General features: G+C 57.2%; 3 protein-coding genes across 5 annotated transcripts; 2 read left to right on the top strand and 1 right to left on the bottom strand.

The window, feature by feature from the left end:
* Positions 1 to 14: 14 nt before the first annotated feature.
* On the bottom strand, positions 15 to 3,246 carry MRPS12 (mitochondrial ribosomal protein S12). The gene is made up of 4 exons (XM_057713129.1): positions 3,201 to 3,246; positions 2,841 to 2,908; positions 515 to 845; positions 15 to 408 (listed from the first exon to the last, which is right to left on the bottom strand). Exons 2-4 carry the CDS (start codon positions 2,887 to 2,889, stop codon positions 315 to 317), a joined length of 474 nt encoding a protein of 157 aa, XP_057569112.1. The 5' UTR covers positions 2,890 to 2,908; positions 3,201 to 3,246; the 3' UTR covers positions 15 to 314.
* A 225-nt stretch (positions 3,247 to 3,471) lies between these two features.
* On the top strand, positions 3,472 to 12,768 carry SARS2 (seryl-tRNA synthetase 2, mitochondrial). 3 transcript variants are annotated; one of them, XM_057712961.1, is made up of 16 exons: positions 3,472 to 3,759; positions 5,990 to 6,085; positions 7,608 to 7,637; positions 8,227 to 8,367; positions 8,450 to 8,504; positions 8,801 to 8,864; positions 9,106 to 9,211; positions 9,960 to 10,007; positions 10,255 to 10,363; positions 10,682 to 10,727; positions 10,813 to 10,900; positions 10,982 to 11,091; positions 11,744 to 11,837; positions 11,923 to 12,015; positions 12,124 to 12,189; positions 12,287 to 12,768. In XM_057712961.1, exons 1-16 carry the CDS (start codon positions 3,496 to 3,498, stop codon positions 12,428 to 12,430), a joined length of 1,554 nt encoding a protein of 517 aa, XP_057568944.1. In that variant the 5' UTR covers positions 3,472 to 3,495; the 3' UTR covers positions 12,431 to 12,768. The 3 variants fall into 3 exon arrangements, with proteins under 3 accessions (XP_057568944.1, XP_057568946.1, XP_057568945.1); XM_057712963.1 differs by lacking the exon at positions 10,982 to 11,091; XM_057712962.1 differs by lacking the exons at positions 10,682 to 10,727; positions 10,982 to 11,091.
* A 1,663-nt stretch (positions 12,769 to 14,431) lies between these two features.
* Positions 14,432 to 16,915, top strand: CCER2 (coiled-coil glutamate rich protein 2). Its single transcript, XM_057712960.1, has 5 exons — positions 14,432 to 14,549; positions 14,783 to 14,823; positions 14,985 to 15,072; positions 15,387 to 15,904; positions 16,564 to 16,915. Exons 1-5 carry the CDS (start codon positions 14,498 to 14,500, stop codon positions 16,651 to 16,653), a joined length of 789 nt encoding a protein of 262 aa, XP_057568943.1. The 5' UTR covers positions 14,432 to 14,497; the 3' UTR covers positions 16,654 to 16,915.
* The last annotated feature ends 90 nt before the right edge of the window (positions 16,916 to 17,005 follow it).

The following is a 17,005-nucleotide window of genomic DNA, read 5'->3' as shown; positions in this document are numbered from 1 at the left end:
AGACACAGTGGCCATCACATGCGTTATGCACATAAAGCATCTTTAATCTTCACCAAACCCACAAAAAGGGTGGAGCTATTGTTTTCTGCAGGAGGAAACTGAGGCCAGAAGGCATGTCTGTAGCCAAGACCACACAGAGGGCAAATACCACACAAGGGGGTTCAGGTCACAAGGGGGAGGGGTCTGTCTGTGTTTACTGCCACCCCTCCCCAGTAGTTGGAAGTGCAGCATCTTGTCCCAGCAGAAGAGGCCCCTGGCGCCAGCACTGGGAGAGGGGTGCCTTTTTTCTGATTCACACCCAGGACCACTACGGGTTAAGGGTGGTCTTGATGGAAGAGGTGGCGGGGCTTTGGACCAGGACCAGCTACTTCCAGAGCTGGACGAGCTTCCCCAGGACACTGCAGGAGCCTGGAGGGGAAGATTCTTGTTAGGCCGTGAACACCCACCCGCGGTGTCCTGGCGGGGGGGGGGGGGGGGAGATCACTTCTTCTTCTGCACGTGGCCACAGTCGTACTTGCCACGCACGATGGTGAGCTTGACACCGGGCAGGTCCTGAGTGCGGCCGCCCTGCACAAGCACGACGTGGTGCTCCTGGAGGTTGTGGCCCTCTCCGGGGATGAAGCAGACAGCCTCCCGGCCGGTGCTGAGCCGCACGCGGCAGCACTTGCGGTTGGCCGAGTTGGGCTTCTTCGGCTTGCGGATGAACGTGCGCAGGACCACGCCCTTCAGCTGCGGCCGTCCCTCTGTGGGGCCTATTTTCGAAGGCGGATGCTTCGGAGGCCCCCGCCGGTGCATCTGGTTCAGGGTGGCCATGGGACGCGTGGCCCAAGGCCGGGGGACTAGGGCTAGAGAGACACAACCGGGAGGGCGGAGGGGGTTATTATCTCAGGGAACAGATAATAGCATCAGCCACTTCGCTCTGCTGTTCTAGGCGCCGTTCCAAGCACTTCGCAGGGCTGCATCTGGTTACGGTTTAGGGGTACCCGTGGCTGAGAGTAATACAACGTTTACGGAGCAACCACCACGTGTCAGGTTCTATTTTAAGCATTTTCTATGAATTAACTCATTTATTCTGCAAAGAAGACATTTTAATGCTGTTTAAACAACAGTAAACGCAAATAGGCTCCCACTGTGTCGTGTACTGTTCTATGCATGGTACCGGCTTTAACTCATGCTGCCCCACAGCGACTCTACGGGGTATCCCTGGAAGGTGTCACTCCTCCTTCTCCTGTCACACCCACTCCCATCCCCGTGACCAGATCGTGTCACCGAACCTTCACAACTGATCGAAATCCCCTCTTTTCTCCCTCCCCCACCGCATCCACGCTGGTCCTGTCCACCCTCCTCCTCTTCCCAGGTCTCCTTAGTATCTGCTCCCCACACACAGCCAGAGGGACCCTGTGGACACCTGGGTCAGATCACATCCCTCCCCTGCTAGAGCCCTCCTGTGGCTCCATCTCAGTGAGGGGAAGGGCCAAATTCCCACGCAGGGGTCCACGAGGCCCCACATGGTTTGCAAGCTATTTCTCTAACCTCATCTCCTCACTCGCCCCCTTGTTCTCCCTGCTCCAGCCTCAGCTCATGTCCAAACACAGCAACAGAAAGGGCAGTGTGGCTGCAGTGCAGTGAGAGGAAAGGCAGGTAGGGGAAAGGGGCTGGAATATGTTTCTAAGGTGGATGACGCGATGTGCTCATGCACATAGGAAATAGGACATAAAAGACTCAGAGATAACTGAATTCTCTTCAACAAACATTCCTTGAGCAGCTACTGTGTCTTGGCCCCAATCAATAATGGAGACACAGTGGTGACTGAGAGAGCCCTGAGCCACGTCCTCTTGGAGCTCCCAGGCCAGGGCTGTGAGGTACGTCCTCTCTGTCACTAGCACAAATGCCTTCTCACACCCAAATGTCCCACTCCCCTCCAGATTCAGGGCAGGTCCTGGCCCTACTGTCCACTTCCATGTATCCTTATGCCTCAAGTTACAGCAGAATCCTCGGAGGGAATGAGACATTCCTAGAAGTCTCTTCCTAGTGGTGTGCCCTTGAGCACCTCTCAGTGCCTCAGTGTCCTCACTTGTATGGCAGGCACCACAGTCAGGTCTCCCTCCTGAGCACCGTGTGTGTGTGAAAGAGGCTTCCATGAGATACACATGTCAAGCCAGCCCAAATTTCCCAGAAAGGGCACAGATCTGTCTTACCCAGTCCTGTGACCTTTGGTGAGTGTCAAAAAGAAGGTGCTTAATAAAGGTTTGCAGAGTGACTGAGTGGAATATGTCACAAAGTCATTACTTAGGAGAAGCATTTGATGTTTGTGGAAGAAATATGTTCATAAATAAAGCCCCTCCCTCTTAGTGCGTGGAATGTACTAGGCTCTTGAAAAACATCAGTTGGGGGCTTCCCTGGCAGCTCAGTGGTTAAGACTCTGTGCCTTCACTGCAGGGGGCACGGATTTGATCCCTTATCAGGGAACTAAGATCCCACATGACGCAGGCACCACCCCCTTTCCCACCCAAAAAAAAAAGAAAACAAAAAGAAAAACATCAGTTGAAGGAATGACTTCACCGTCTGGCTTTGATGTCTCACCCACGGGAAGTTTTTAATATTATTTGCTGATAAAATAATTGACCCAAACTCCTGATACCCGGCCTGATGCCTAGTTGCCCTCAATGCAACTACTTCCTACCTCTTGCCATTGCAACCCCAGCTCCACCAAAACCCATCGTGTATCCATCCCCGATTTAAATCCCTGATTCCCTCAAAACTAAAGCAGAGGGGCACAAAACCTACGGGGGGATAACCCTTACGCAGGTTCGTCTCTGCAGCCCAAGCCCCCCACTTACCATAATTTAGGGATGTGCTGAGGCCACGAAGAAGGCCGGACCAAGACATCCCGCCGCTTGCAGCGTCCCTGTTTTAAGGGGTAAGAGACTCAGCAAGGAAGAGGAGGGGAAAGTGGCCGTAGTCGGGGGAGGGTCCAAATTCTCCCTAACCCGCCCTGGGAGCCTTCCGGTTAAACCTAAGGAATTTCCTCTGACACAACCCCTCACGCTGCTAACAGAAAGTCCCTCCGAAAGTTTAGCCTTGCTCTGAATAGGCTCTCGGGGACCCAACCGCCCCCACTCACATACAGAAGGAAACGAGAAACTGAGGGCAGGCCCGGGAAGTTTGGAAGACCCAAGAACTCGGTCGACCTTACCGACCCTAGCCGGCTCAGCCGACCACACCGAATCCGGCTTCTAGCGAGGTCTGGGGATTATCCCGGCAGGGATTGGCTGGTTCTGCCTCTCGCGTACACTGAAGGGGCGGGGAACAGACGACGATTGGGCAATGATAGTGTCAATCTAGGTCAACTGAACTAGTTTTTTTGAGGTATGGGAGGAGGGGTCACCCCTTCCAGGGTCTGATTGGCTAGTCCAGAGAATAACTGCTTTGCAACTGGTCTAAACGCGTAGTGGGCGGGACGAAGGGTGCGTGACTCCTTGTCTCCTTTCCAAGATGGCTGCGTCCATAGTGCGGCGCTTGTGGCCTTTGGTGGCTGGTCGGGGCCTGCGGCTCCGGGGAAGCTGCGTCTGCAACCAAAGCCCAAGAAGTTTCGCCACAGAGAGACAAGACCGGAACCTCCTGTACGAGCACGCGCGTGAGGGCTACAGCGCGCTCCCTCAGCTGGACATGGAGCCGCTGTGCGCATACCCGGAAGAGGCCGCGCGCACCCTGGAGCTCCGCAAGGGGGAGCTGCGGCCGGATGAGCTGCCCGCGATCGTGAGTGCGCTTGCGCCGGCTGGAGATCGCGGGGCCGGGCCGCTTTGCCTATTGGCTGTTCGCTTTAAGGGCGACATGGGCGTGCAAGATACGCTCCAGCAGGGGGCGGTCTTATCGAGGGAATTTTATTTCCTTCCCAAGTTTCGGCAACGTATTGTGCTTGGCACCTGCGGACTTGCCAGTTATCCAGAGTGATGAGGCCCCCACTGTCTAGATACCCATGATGCTCCTGTTCCATACAGCGTGCTGGGTACCCACTCTGCGCTAGGAAATTCCTATCTGCCAGCGTCCTCTGTGCTCAGACCTCGTGCCAGGCTTACCCTAAGGCCACAAAGGAAAAGGGGGGACAGGGATGTGAATCAGAGATGGGGGAGTGCCTCTTGCTCTTGGAAAGTGAGAGGTAGAGTTCTGCACCTATCCCACAGGTAGTAGGCAGTTAAATAGTGTTACGTAATGAATGAATGAATGTTCTATCGAACAGATACTTAGCGCCTATGTTATGTTCCAGGTGTTGAGAATACAGCAGTGAATAATAATAATAACAATAACAATAATAAAGCTAGCACTTATGTAATATTACATGCTGGGGGCTCAGAGAAGTTAATTACAAAAGAAAAAAACATATGGCAGTTCCTCAGAAAATTAAACATAGAATTACCATGTAATTCAGCAATCCCACTTCTGAGTATATAGCCAAAAGAACTGAAAGCAGGGACTCAAACAGATATCTGTATGTCCATGTTTTTAGCAGCTTTGGTCACAATAGCCAAAAGGTGGAAGCAACCCAAGGGTTCACTGATGGATAAATGGTTAAACAAAATGTGGTAAATACATACAGTGGAATAACATTCAGCCTTAAAAAGGAGGGAAATTCTGACACGTACAACAATGAGGATGAACCTTACAGACTGTCGTGCTAAGTGAAATAAGCCAGTCGCGAACGGGCAAATACTGTGTGATTCCAGTTGTATGAGGCACCTGGAGCAAATTCACAGAGACAGAGTGTAGAATGGTGGTTGCCAGGGGGAAGGGGGGACATTTAATGGGTACAGAGTTTCAGTTTGGGAAGATAAAAAGTTCTAGAGATAGGTAGTTATGATGATAGCACAACAATATGAATGTACTTAATGCTGCTGAACTGTACACTTTTAAAAAAATTTTATTGATGTATAGTTTTTACAGTGTGTTAGTTTCTGCTGTACAGCAAAGTGAATCAGTTATACATATGCATATATCCACTCTTTTTTTATTCTTTTCCCATATAGGTCATTACAGAGTATTGAGTAGAATTCCCTGTGCTATACAGTAGATCCTTATTAGTTACCTATTTTATATATAGTGTCAATCCCGATCTCCCAACTTATCCCTCCCCCGAACTGTACACTTTCAAAATGGTTAAAATGGTAAATTTTATGTGTATCTTACCTCAATTTACTAAAGTGCTCGTTTAGAGACCCTAAGTTAAATTTAAAACCCACAAATGGATCACATCCCAAAGCTTGAAAAACACTTCTTTAGGGCATAAGTTTGGAGAGGAATATGGCGTGTGGCTTGGCAGGCAGTAGCAAGGCACGCGGTTTGTTCCTAGGGGCGCTGGGGGCCTATGGATGCTTTCAGGCAGGAGAGGATTGTCTAAGAACTCTGGCTGGATCGGGCAAGGTGAGCCTGAAGGCCAGGAGGCTGGCACAGGGCTTCTGGTGGAAGATGACGGGACCTGGGGTGGGGCAGGAGTGGGGGGATGAGAGAAGGACAGATCTGATGGGTGTTCGTGAGGCAGAAAGGTCAGGACGTGGTGCCTGGCTGTGGGGCTAGGGTGGAGGATGGGGGTTAGTGGGGCTGGCCCTAAGGAGGAGGAGGAGGAGCGGATGTAGGGGTAGATGTTTTTCACAGAGTCACTCTTGCACATGCAGAGCTGTGAGGTGTCCAGGAGCCACCAAGTAGGTAACAAACCATCCTCTGACCCCCCTCTGTCCCCTTCTGGTTTCCAGCCCCAGCGGAGGTAGGACAGTGTTGCTCATACCATTTTGTTGAAGGGAAGACTGCAACCAGAGAGGACAGAGGGCTCTTTGCTCAGGGGTGGTTTGAGTAGTGAAGGGAAGGAGGGGAGAATGGCTACTGAGGGACAGTGAGTGGTCTCTGTATCACCCCACCACTAGTCCAGGGGGCTGTGGGGCGAGGCTTCAGCCAGAGGGGCCACTGTCACATCTTTCCTTCTTGTGTCCACCCCCAGATCTCGACATGGCAGGAGCTGAGGCAGCTGCGGGAGCAGATCCGGAAGCTGGAGGAGGAGAAGGGGGCCGTGGCTGAGACAGTGCGGGCCCTGGTGGTGAGCGTGGGGGTCCTGGGCGGGTGGGTTGGTGGCAGGATGCCTCTGGCCACAGATAACAGGAAACTCAATTTAAGGAACGTGAAGGATGTGGACATTCATTGTCTCACACAACAAGCTGTCCAGGGCCAGGCATCCCTGGGGCTGATGAATGAGCAGCTCTCCCCAGCGTCCCCAACCCAGGTCCTTTCCCTCTCTCTCCGCATGCAACTTCGCCATGTTGGTTTGACCTCAGTCGCCCCCTCACGGTCCCAAGGTGGCTGCCGTAGTACAGAGTCTCCTGGTGTGACTCTGCCAGAGGCAGAAAACAGGACTTCTCTGGCTTAAGTGCCTTTCCCATGAGCACAGAAACCTTTCCTGAAGCATCGAGCAGCGTCCCCTCATGTCTCATGGGCCCAGACAGCCCACACCCACACCAGCCAATGGCAAAAGGCAACCTCGGCTGGACCCACATTCCCTGAACTGCAGGCTACCCGGGGAGGGTGAACTGAGTCAGGGGTCTCAGGCTAGAAGGAAGAAGGATGGTTTTGGGTTAGACAGCACACAGCATCTGCCACAGGGGGCTGGAAAACAGTCGTCACCATAATAGCCGACGTGTGTATAGTCATCGCTGTGTGCCAGGCACTGTTCTGGGTGCTTTCCTTACTCTTCATTCTCACGGCTCTGTGAGACAGGAATGATACAAACCTAGTTCTATAGCTGAGGAAGCCGAGGCCTCGAGAGGTTAAAATGTGCCTCAGTCTCACAGCTGGGAAGCAGGAGAGACAGGGTTGGCACCCAGGCATTGGGGCAGCTTTTCACCACTCTCCCAACCCTAACTGCGTCTCCCAGTGACCTGCTGTGTCACCAGGCCCTGGGCTACATGCGTCACAGGCGAGCAGCCAGTGAAAGCAAAACTGGTCACAGTTCGTGTTCAGTGAGCACTAGCTCATCTTCTCAAGAAGCCATGCAACAGCCCTACTGGGGAGCTCCTGTTAGCAGCCCGTTTCATAGACCAGGATACCAAGGCTCAGAGAAAGAAGGAGATTTGCCCAAGGGCACACAGCTGGTAGGCACCCATCATTCAGACCCAGATCTTCCTGTTCCCTCTGGTGCTCAGGATCACAGAAGGTTCAGAGTATCAAAGACCCTTGGTCTCAGGCCTCCAAATGCACGCTCACAGACTTTACCATTCCAGGCCTCTGTTTTCTTATCTACAAAATGGGGATCACATTGATGCAAACATCATGGAGTAGGTTATGAAGGAATAGGATCATATGAGAGTCCTCTCTGCACACGGCCAGGCATGAGGCAGCACTTAATAAACAGAGCTATAGGCGTGATTACTATTATGTTCTCTTGCCTCCTCCCAGCTTTACTGACAGAGAAAGTGAGGCACAGAGTGGAGAGGAGGGTCCAGCCAGGCGCTGGCAGAGCAAGGAATTCAGATCCCCTGGCCCTGACCTTTGACCCCTCCTCTTTCCCCTCCTCCCCATCCCCAGCTTCATCAACCTAATCACCCCCTCCATCTCTTTTCTACCAGGTAAACCAGGACAACAATCAAGTGCAGCAGGTACTACAGGGAGATGATATCCTGTCCCTGGTGGAGGGTGGGCAGCACGGATACCATTATCAGTCATGAATTCTCCATAGCATGTGACAGAAAACATAACTCAAATAGGATTGAGGGTAGAAACAACAACAGGCTCGACTGATTCATGAAACTGAAAATCCTGGCTTCAGGTACAGCTGGATCCAGGTCCTGGTTCATATTTGCTTCTGCTTCCTTCTTATCCCCAGACCAGCTTTATCCCCTTGGGGGAAGGGGTGGCAGGGTCTGGTGCAAAGAAAACCATTCCTGATAGCTCCAGACACAGCCCTGGGGCAGATTCTCATGAGTTTGTCTTGGGTCATGGGCCTGTCTTTAAGCCAATCACTATGGTCAGGGCAATGGAATGTTCTAGTAGGCCAGGCCAGAGTCACGTCCCTGTGGACATGCCACATGGTGGTGAGGGAAGGTTCCTGAAAGGAAATTCAGGATGTCAAGCCAAAAGAAGAAGCAGCGAACGTCCACCATAGAGACTGTACTAGCCAGGATCAAGGTCAAACTGGTTGAGGGACCCCACCCTCTCCTGGGCTGACCCTGCCTGCCCCACTCCCAGGACCCCCAATATCAGAGTCTGCGGGCACACGGCCGGGAGATCCGGAAGCAGCTCATGCTCCTGTACCCTAAGGAGGCCCAGCTCGAGGAGCAGTTCTACCTGCGGGCACTAAGGCTACCCAACCAGACCCACCCAGATGTGGTGAGCATTGCTCTGGGCAGCAGGGGAGGCCAAGGGCCCGCCTAGTGCCGCCTTCCTGGTGACACCCGCTGTTTCCCTGCAGCCCATCGGGGACGAAAGCCAGGCCCGAGTGCTCCATGTGGTCGGAGACAAGCCAGGTGGGCCACAGGCCAGGCCAGGGGACTCCAGGCTGGGGGCGGGGGCTCCTGGGGTCTGGGATCCTGGCTGGAGCCTATAGAGCCCTGGGCTTTCTCGGCCTGTCTCGTGTGTGTGTGTCTGCACACACACACACACATGCATGTGGGTAGCTGTCTTTCTTCCTCTCCCCTCTTTCTCTTTTCCTCTCTCTCCTTTCTCTCCCTCCCTCTCTCCACTGTCTCTCTAATCCTCTCTCTCTGTCCCTGTTCCCTGTCTCTTTCCCCTTCTTACGCCGTTGCTTTTCATCCACATACAGCTTTCTCCTTCCAACCCCGGGGCCACCTGGAAATAGCCGAGAAGCTTGACATCATCCGTCAGAAGTGAGCCCCCCTCCCGGCCCCCCGCCGCCCAGCCCTCCCCACCCCAACAGCTGGCTGCCGGCTCCACCTCACTGGGCTCAGCATGGGATGTGGAACCGCCAGGGCCTTGCCTGGCATGAATGTTTGATGCCCGGTCCCCCGCCTGACAGCTGGGCCTCTGCCCCGGGGTGCTTGAGTCCCCCCTCTTCCCCCACCAGCCCTGGCCCACGTGCCCCCGCCTGTCTGCCCATCTGTCTCCCAGGCGCCTGTCCCACGTGTCTGGCCACCGCTCCTATTACCTGCGCGGGGCTGGGGCCCTCCTGCAGCATGGCCTGGTCAACTTCACACTCAACAAGCTCATCCACCGGGTATGGGCCAGGATGGGAGGGCTGCCTGGAGGGGGTGGCATTGAAGGGGAGCTCCAAAGGCTCCGGGTGGAGAGGAGGGGGTGACCTTCGCTCCAGTCACTGTTTTCAAAGCTTTACATGTATTGTGGGTATATTTAATTCTTTATGAGGTGAGCGCTATTGTTATCCCCCTTAGAGATGGAGAAATTGAAGCCTGGAGAGGGAAGTCACTAGCCAGGGTCTCCCCAGCTAGTGTGTGGAGCTGGTCCTCGAGCCTGCACCTGTAACCACTGCCCCTCACTGCCTGCCTGCAGTGTTCAGGGAGTGTTGAGGAAACAAAGCATCCGTTGAAACTGCAGGGGTCAGCAAGGGCTGAATGCATGGGAGGCCACGGTTGGCCACGGTGAGGGACGCAGACATTTCCTGAGGGCACCAGGGAGCCACAGAGGGCTTTCAGCAGGGGAGGGACACAGTCAGATCTATACTGTGGAACCACCCCTCTGGCTGCCCTGTGTGATATATCCGAGTGAGGAAACCAGGAAGCCCAGCAGGGAGGGCCCCAGTGACAGGGACCCGGGACCCCGGGGCCAGCTCCAAGCCCACTGCTCGGGCCTGCCTCGATTTCCTCTCCAGTGGAATGGCCTTTGGAGTGACACAGGGGAGCCGTTGGCCCACTCGCTGACTCTGCAGTGTCCTGTCTTCAGGCCTGAGCTTGGGGCCTGGGGGGGATCCTGGCTGTGCTCCTCACCCGTCCCCTCCCCCCTCACAGGGCTTCACCCCCATGACGGTGCCAGATCTGCTCCGAGGAGCTGTGTTTGTGAGTGAGGACTCTGCTCCCCACGTGCAGGCGTGTGTCAGGCCCCATCCTGGGGGCCCCTGGCAGAGAGACCAGCCTGTCTCCCTGGAGGAAAACTGTCCCGGGGCTCAGCTGGGGGGGTCAGGGCATTACAGGGAGCCCAGGGTGATTCCAGATGCTTCCAGGGAGGGGCAGAGGTTGTGACTACAGAATGGGGGCCACCAAGGTTACCTGTCCCCTGACCTCTGTGGCCTGGCCTCCTCCCCAGGAAGGCTGTGGGATGACACCAAATGCCAAAACATCCCAAATTTACAACATCGACCCCTCCCGCTTTGAAGACCTCAATCTGGCAGGGACAGCAGAGGTGGGACTTGCAGGTGAGTGGCTACCTGGGGGCAGGAGCGGGGTGAGGACACCTCCAGCGTCCTCAGAGCAGGAGGGGATCAAAAGGGGACAGCCAGGAGCATCTTGGGGGGTGATGGCTGCATGCCCAGAATATCTCAGTGACCTCAGGGCCAACGTGTACAGTTGTGTAGGTTGTTTGCTGCGCAACAGTACAGTGAGAATCCAGCCACATGTCCTGAGCTGAGGTTGTGTCTGCTAGAGGGAACACCCTTTCTAACTCTCACAAAGGTTTCCTACGGGTGGACGGATGGTGGCTCTGGCTGACCCATTCTGTCCCCCTCTCCTCCCAGGCTACTTCATGGACCACTCCGTAGCCTTCAGGGACCTGCCAGTCAGGTGACGCCCAGTTCCTTTAGACCTCGTCCCCACCCGTGACATTCCCTCTCCTCTCCCTGACCCCACCCACCTCCCCCTCCCCCAGGATGGTTTGTTCGAGTACCTGCTACCGGGCAGAAACAGACACGGGGAAGGAGCCCTGGGGGCTGTATCGAGTGCACCACTTCACCAAGGTTGGCATAACTAGGACTGTGGGGGAAGGTTACCCCCACAGCCTAGCGCCCCCTGACTCCTGTGCCCCTGCCCCGCCCCAGGTGGAGATGTTTGGGGTGACAGGCCCTGGGCTGGAGCAGAGCTCGCAGCTGCTGGAGGAGTTCCTGTCCCTTCAGATGGAGATCTTGACAGAGCTGGGCTTGCACTTCCGGTGCGGGGAGGGGCGGGGGGCTGAGGTGGGTGGCAGAGGGTGGGGAGTGAGGGAGGAGAGAAAGGCTGGCTAGGTGCTGCCCCGTCTTGAAAATCCTCACCGTCTCTTCTCCCTCTGCCCCCTTTTCCCCGTGTTAGGATTACATTATATATGGGATGTCTGTCTACCTATCAGTCTATAAAAGCCTGTGTAGGATTATAATGGCAGCATAAGCCGTACAGGACGCTCCAGTGTCAAGACCAGGCCCCTTCCCTCCTGTTGCTCACCATCCCTCGGGTGTCTGCGTCTGCCTGGTCCAAGATGGCTTTTTACCATCCAGTGGGAAGGGGAGGCTGGGGAAAGGGCAGACCCCTTCCCTTTAAGGGGGTGACTGGACGTCGCAAACCCCACCTCCTCTCTCACCCTGTCGGGCACGTGTAACTTTCAAGAGACGCTGAGAAGTGTGGACTTTTTTCTGGGTGACCCATTACAAAAACCTGGGGGTGCTATTGTTATCGAAGGAAGCACGGCCATGGTGAACAGCCCGGGGACTCGGTCACCTCCTTTATCACTTCCATTTCCCTCTGTTTTGCTACCTCCCCTTCTATCGCCGCCCCTCCCCCTCCCCCATCGCTCACCCGGGCCTTCGCCATGTCTTTCTCCTGGCCTGCAGGGTCCTGGACATGCCCACCCAGGAGCTGGGCCTGCCCGCCTACCGCAAGTTCGACGTCGAGGCCTGGATGCCGGGCCGAGGCCGCTTCGGCGAGGTGAGCCCCCCGCCCAATGGGGCCACTGGGTGGGAAAGAGGACCCCACGGCCTATCCTCTCAGCCCACCCCGCCCCCACGCTCAGGTCACCAGTGCTTCCAACTGCACGGACTTCCAGAGCCGCCGCCTCCACATCATGTGCCGGACGGAGGCCGGGGAGCTGCAGTTTGCCCACACGGTGAGCCGCACGCCCTCACCCACCGCCCCCAGCGCCCCCGCTCCCCGAGACCCACCACCTCAGCCCCTCTCTGGGCCGGCAGCTGGGTCTAAGCATGCCCCCTCCCAGGTGAACGCCACGGCCTGTGCTGTCCCCCGCCTCCTCATCGCCCTCTTGGAGAGCAATCAGCAAAAGGTGAGGGGGTGGGTGGGAGGAGGGTCGCACGCAGGGAGGCGGTGGCTGGAGGGCCGGGGGTGGGAGGGCAGTGGCCTGAGGCCTGCTCTCTCCCCAGGACGGCTCGGTGCTCGTGCCCCCTGCCCTCCAGCCCTACCTCGGCACTGATCGGATCAGGACCCCCACCCACGTGCCTCTCCAGTACATCGGCCCCAACCAGCCCCAGAAGCCCAGGCTCCCGGGCCAGCCCGCCTCGAGCTGAGGACTTATCCTTGTTGGCCAGTAGGGTTGTCACTGCTTCCTGGAGCTCAGGGGTCCCTGGGACCTATTGTCCTGAGCCCGTCCCGACATCTGCCTTCATCATATCAGCTGCCTGCCTGGGCCCCTGGGCTCCAGCGTCCACCTCTCCTACGCACCTACTTCCTCAGGGTCAGTCAGTGACCCTGTGGTCTTTGGGGGTCCCAGCCTGCACTGGGAAGCAGGATGTCTGGAGACTTGGAGGTTCTAGGGATGGGGGAAGGAGAGGGAGAGGACGCCTCCATCCCTCCTTCTTCCCTCCCTCAGTGCTTAAGAGAACGTCCCCCAATAAATGGTCAGAACCAAGGCCTTTGTGGGTCTGTGAGGGAGGGAGGTGGCCTGGTCCACTTACTGGGGATGCTGGGCCATTGCTCAGAGGCGCTGAATCGTCAAAGGGTCCGTGGCTGCAGGGACCCTGCCGGAGTATCCAGCACCCACAGAGCATGTGGCGGGTAGCTTGCAGGCCGCTGAGGAAACTGAGAGGATGCTAAGGCCTCTCCCCAGCCTGGGACAAGTGGCACCTCACGCTGACCCCAGTTTCAACCTCCTCCCTCGGTCTCCAGCTCCAGGTGGGGGTCCAGGAAGCAGCCCAAACTCAGTGAAGCCAGCACGCACGCCTCCCCTTGGTGCCCCTGACTCAGTACCTGGAACTGCTTTCCCAGCACCTCAGGCCGCAGCCCTGCACGTCTTCCTGATCTGTTCTCTCACATCCACATCCCATCCTTCAGTAAACTCTGGCAGCTCCTCCTTCAAAATATTTCCAGAACCTGCCTTTGCCTCCTCGTCCCCGGTCCTGTCCACCGTTGTCTCCCACTTGGAGAGTCGCGGCAGCCTCTTCCCCGTCTCCCTGCTCCCTGTCCCCCACACAAAGCCAGAGGGACCCTGTGGACACCTGCATCCCTCCCCGGCTCGCAGCCCTCCTGTGGTTCCATCTCACTCGGGGGAAAGGACAAGTCGTCACTATGGTCCACAGGGCCCCCGTGACCTGCCCCCACCTTCCTCTTCAACCGGCCTCTTCCCTGTCGTGCTCTGGCCACCCCGCAGCCTGCCTTGCTGCTCTCTCACCCAGACTCGTTCCTAACTCAGAGCCCTGCACTTGCTAGACCACTCCCTGACTACTCTTCCCCTAGATCTTGCCTGCATTTTATCACTCAGGCCTTAGTCCAGATGTCAGCTCCTCGGAGAGGACGTCCCTGACCAGTCTGGCCAAAGTAGAAACCCCAGCACTCAGCGTCTACGCCGCCGTGCGCCTGTGATGCACCACAGATGCTCCCTCCCTCCTTGAGTATTGTTTGTCTTTCCCTTCTCAGATGTCTGCCCCAAGAGGCCAGGGAAGTTGGCCTGTAGCCTCATTCACTGCTGTGGCCCCAGGGTCTGGAGAGGACTGGGCATATAGTGCGTGCTCAGTAGAAATAACCAGGATGCAGGAGCGCGGACCTGTGTAGTTCCCGGTGGCAGGCACTGCCCAAGCTAACACATACATGTATTAATTTATTAAATCCTCCTCATCAAGCTGTGGAGTAGGTTGTCACCAGCCCTATTTCACAAGTAAGGAACAGGTCTTAGATGAAGCAGTTGTCCCAGGGCTGCACAGCTGGTTGGAGAGGAGCTGGGACTCAGGTAGGGCCCAGCTACAACTCTGAGGAAGTAGATTTATGAGACCCATTTTCCAGAGAAAACGGGCCAAGGAAGAGGAGTTGCCTGAAGTTGATCTTTAAGTGGCTGCCTCTGGATTCAAACCCAGGTCCTGCCTCCCACTGGGGCCTTAGGTTCATCAGACCCTGTTCATCGGGGAAGAGAAGCCCCCAGCCTCCATGCTGGCCCTCAGGGGCCAGAAGCTGGAGGGGAGCCCCATGAATAATTGAGGGTCTCAGACAGGTCTCCGCCCCACAGCTGTCGCCCTGCCTCGGGCGGGGGAGGGGGTGGTGGTGACGTCACTTCCTCCCCTGAGGGGGCCACTGGGGGCGCGGGTTATAAGGAGCTGCCGCCCCAGCCCACACAGCGCCGAGGACCCTGGTCCGGACGCCCCACCATGCAGCGCCGTCGTGAGCCCACCGTGCTGCTCTTGCTGCTGCTGGGGGCGGGTGAGCGCCGGCGATCAGGGTGACCTCAGCGGCCAGCCTGGGGAGCGGGGACTCGGGTGGCCGGGGGCGGGGACGGTGCACCAGCGGGGCCAGAGCTTCCAGGTGGAGACAGTGACCCCGGAAGGTGGGCTGGGGGAGGGGACACGTGGGTAGCGGGACGACCTCGGAGCTGGAATCAGCACCGGGGACAGCGCCCGGAGCCCGCGCCCAGCACCCATCTCCTTCCTCCACAGCCACCGCGGCTCCCCTGGCACCGAGACCCTCCAAGGAGGAGGTGAGGATGTTGGCCACTCTTGCCCTGCCCCATCTCCCTGGGGCCCTGGCCCTCCCTGCCCAGCCTCCTCCACGATCTTTGTCTCCCCTCCAGCCCTCCCTCTGCTCTCATTCCCCTCATCTGCCCTGCCCTCAACCTCCCCTCTGACCGTTCACCCCCAGGTGACCCGCTGTCTGGCAGAGGTGGTCACAGAAGTGCTGATGCTGGGCCAGGCCAAGCGAGGCCCCTGCATGGCTCTCCTCCACAAAGGTAAGGAGGGCCCAGCCCCACCAGGCGTCTGCCCAGGGATGCCTGGAGGAAGGGGTGTCCTCTTCTCATCCTAGACCCATTGTCTGGGCTGGCACGGCACTGTCAAGTGTGTCCAGACTGAAGGAGCCTGTGGCCTAGCCCCACTCTCGGGGCTCCCTGCAGGGGTACACGATGGGGGCAGACAGTGTCTCCCAACACCTGACCCTCCCCTCCCAGGTCTGAGAAGTCCCCCAGTGGGACCTCAGGCAGGCCCAGAACTCTTCGAGGTCTGTTTCCTGATTGGCTGCACAGAGAACATCCTCTCTTTCCATTAGAAATGTGTGAAACAGAACCCTATGGCTGTGGGGCCACGGAAGAGAAAGGCCTACTTGCTGGGGATTTTAAAAAGCCAGAAGCTGGGAAGACGAGGTCCAGCCAGGAGGTGAGGGACGAGGAAGAGGAGGAGGCGGAGGCAGCAGAAAGGACCCACAAGTCCGAGGTGCAGGAACAGGCCATTCGCAAGCAGCTCCAGAGCTGGCTTCACCAGGAGGACCACGAAGAGGAGGAGGAGGAGGAAAAGAAGAAGAGGGGGCCCGTGGAGACGTTTGAGGGCCTGTGGAAGCGGCGTCTAGAGGGTGGCAGGGGCCCCCAGAAGCGGGTGGCAGAGCAGGCCAGCGACGAGGAGACAGCCCAGTTCGAGGCAGAGGAGAAGGGAGTGCAGGTGCTGGGCGGGGGCCGCAGCCGGTGGCAGGGGGCCGAAGCGGGTGGAGAGAGGCACGAGGACCGCCACCACCTCCGCCAGCCAGAAGCCAAGCCCACGCAGGAGGAGAAGGAAGAGGCTTCGGACAGGGAGGTGAGTGGAGGAGGCAGTGGGGGAGTGGGGTGGTCCAGATGTCAGTGGACTTCCTATCAAACAGCCACCAGTGTTGGGCCGTAGAGTAAGATCCACCACAAGCGGGCCGCCAGTGACCAGGACTGACACGAGGACTAGGTAGCAACATCTAAGAGGGGCTCTACTTTACCAAGAGAGCTTCCACACTTACTTCAATTACAGTAACCAAGAAGGCCACCGTTACCGCACGGAAGCCTTTTGTTAGCCGCCACTGCCAGCCTGCGCGTTGGCCACCATGAAAAGTAGCTGCCGTGCCTGGTTCACTGGGCTATAGATGGACACCACTGCTGGGTCATGGAAAGTAAAGCTGTCACTGTGATCGGTGGCAGTTACCGAAATGGCCGTCACCTCACAAATGGGTCACGGCATCCAAGTTGAGCGCCTTTGCTAGTCCTCTGTCTGCAGCTGTTGGCTTTGGCAGACACCGCAGGCCTCACCGCTGGCCAGGTTAGCCGACATGACTCTTCCAGGGTTGCGGCAACCAGGGGGGCGACCACCGCAGCCCACGATGGCTGCTGCTGGCGGCCCCTGTGTGAACTGACCTGGCCCACGTTCACGGGCAACCATGGAGGTGGCCTGCCTCTGAGAGTGGGTGCTGATCCCATTTCTGATCCCACCAGGAGCATGATGCGGAGCGGCTGGAGCACATGAGACAGGAGCTGAAGAAAGTGACGGAGATGCTGGGAGAGGAGCTCAGGAGGGAGGGCTGACCCCTGACCTCGCGTCCTCCTCCTTCTCCACATGCCCTACGGCTTAGGACTGTTGACCTCCAAACCCCCCCCCCCAACCTGTCACCCCACTCCACTCCCCAACCTGCAGGCGTGGGGAGAAGGGTGTGCCTTGAAAGCAGGCCTGAGGGCTCAAGTCTGAGCTGGGTAGAGGGGCTGGGCTCAGACTGACTCAGGAAACAGCCCTGACACCCATCTAACCCACTCCAACCCTCCTGAGTGAATAAAGCACCAAAAAAACCCACCAAGGCTTATTGTGTAGCACTTGATTTTAGAGGGGTGGGAGCTCAGGAATGAGCTGGAGGCCTGGGGGAAGGCGACCGTCAGTCTAGTC

Source organism: Hippopotamus amphibius, chromosome 16 (genome assembly GCF_030028045.1).
Source record: "Hippopotamus amphibius kiboko isolate mHipAmp2 chromosome 16, mHipAmp2.hap2, whole genome shotgun sequence".
NCBI classification, from domain to species: Eukaryota; Metazoa; Chordata; class Mammalia; order Artiodactyla; family Hippopotamidae; genus Hippopotamus; species Hippopotamus amphibius.
This window is presented reverse-complemented; position numbering and strand designations above follow the sequence as displayed.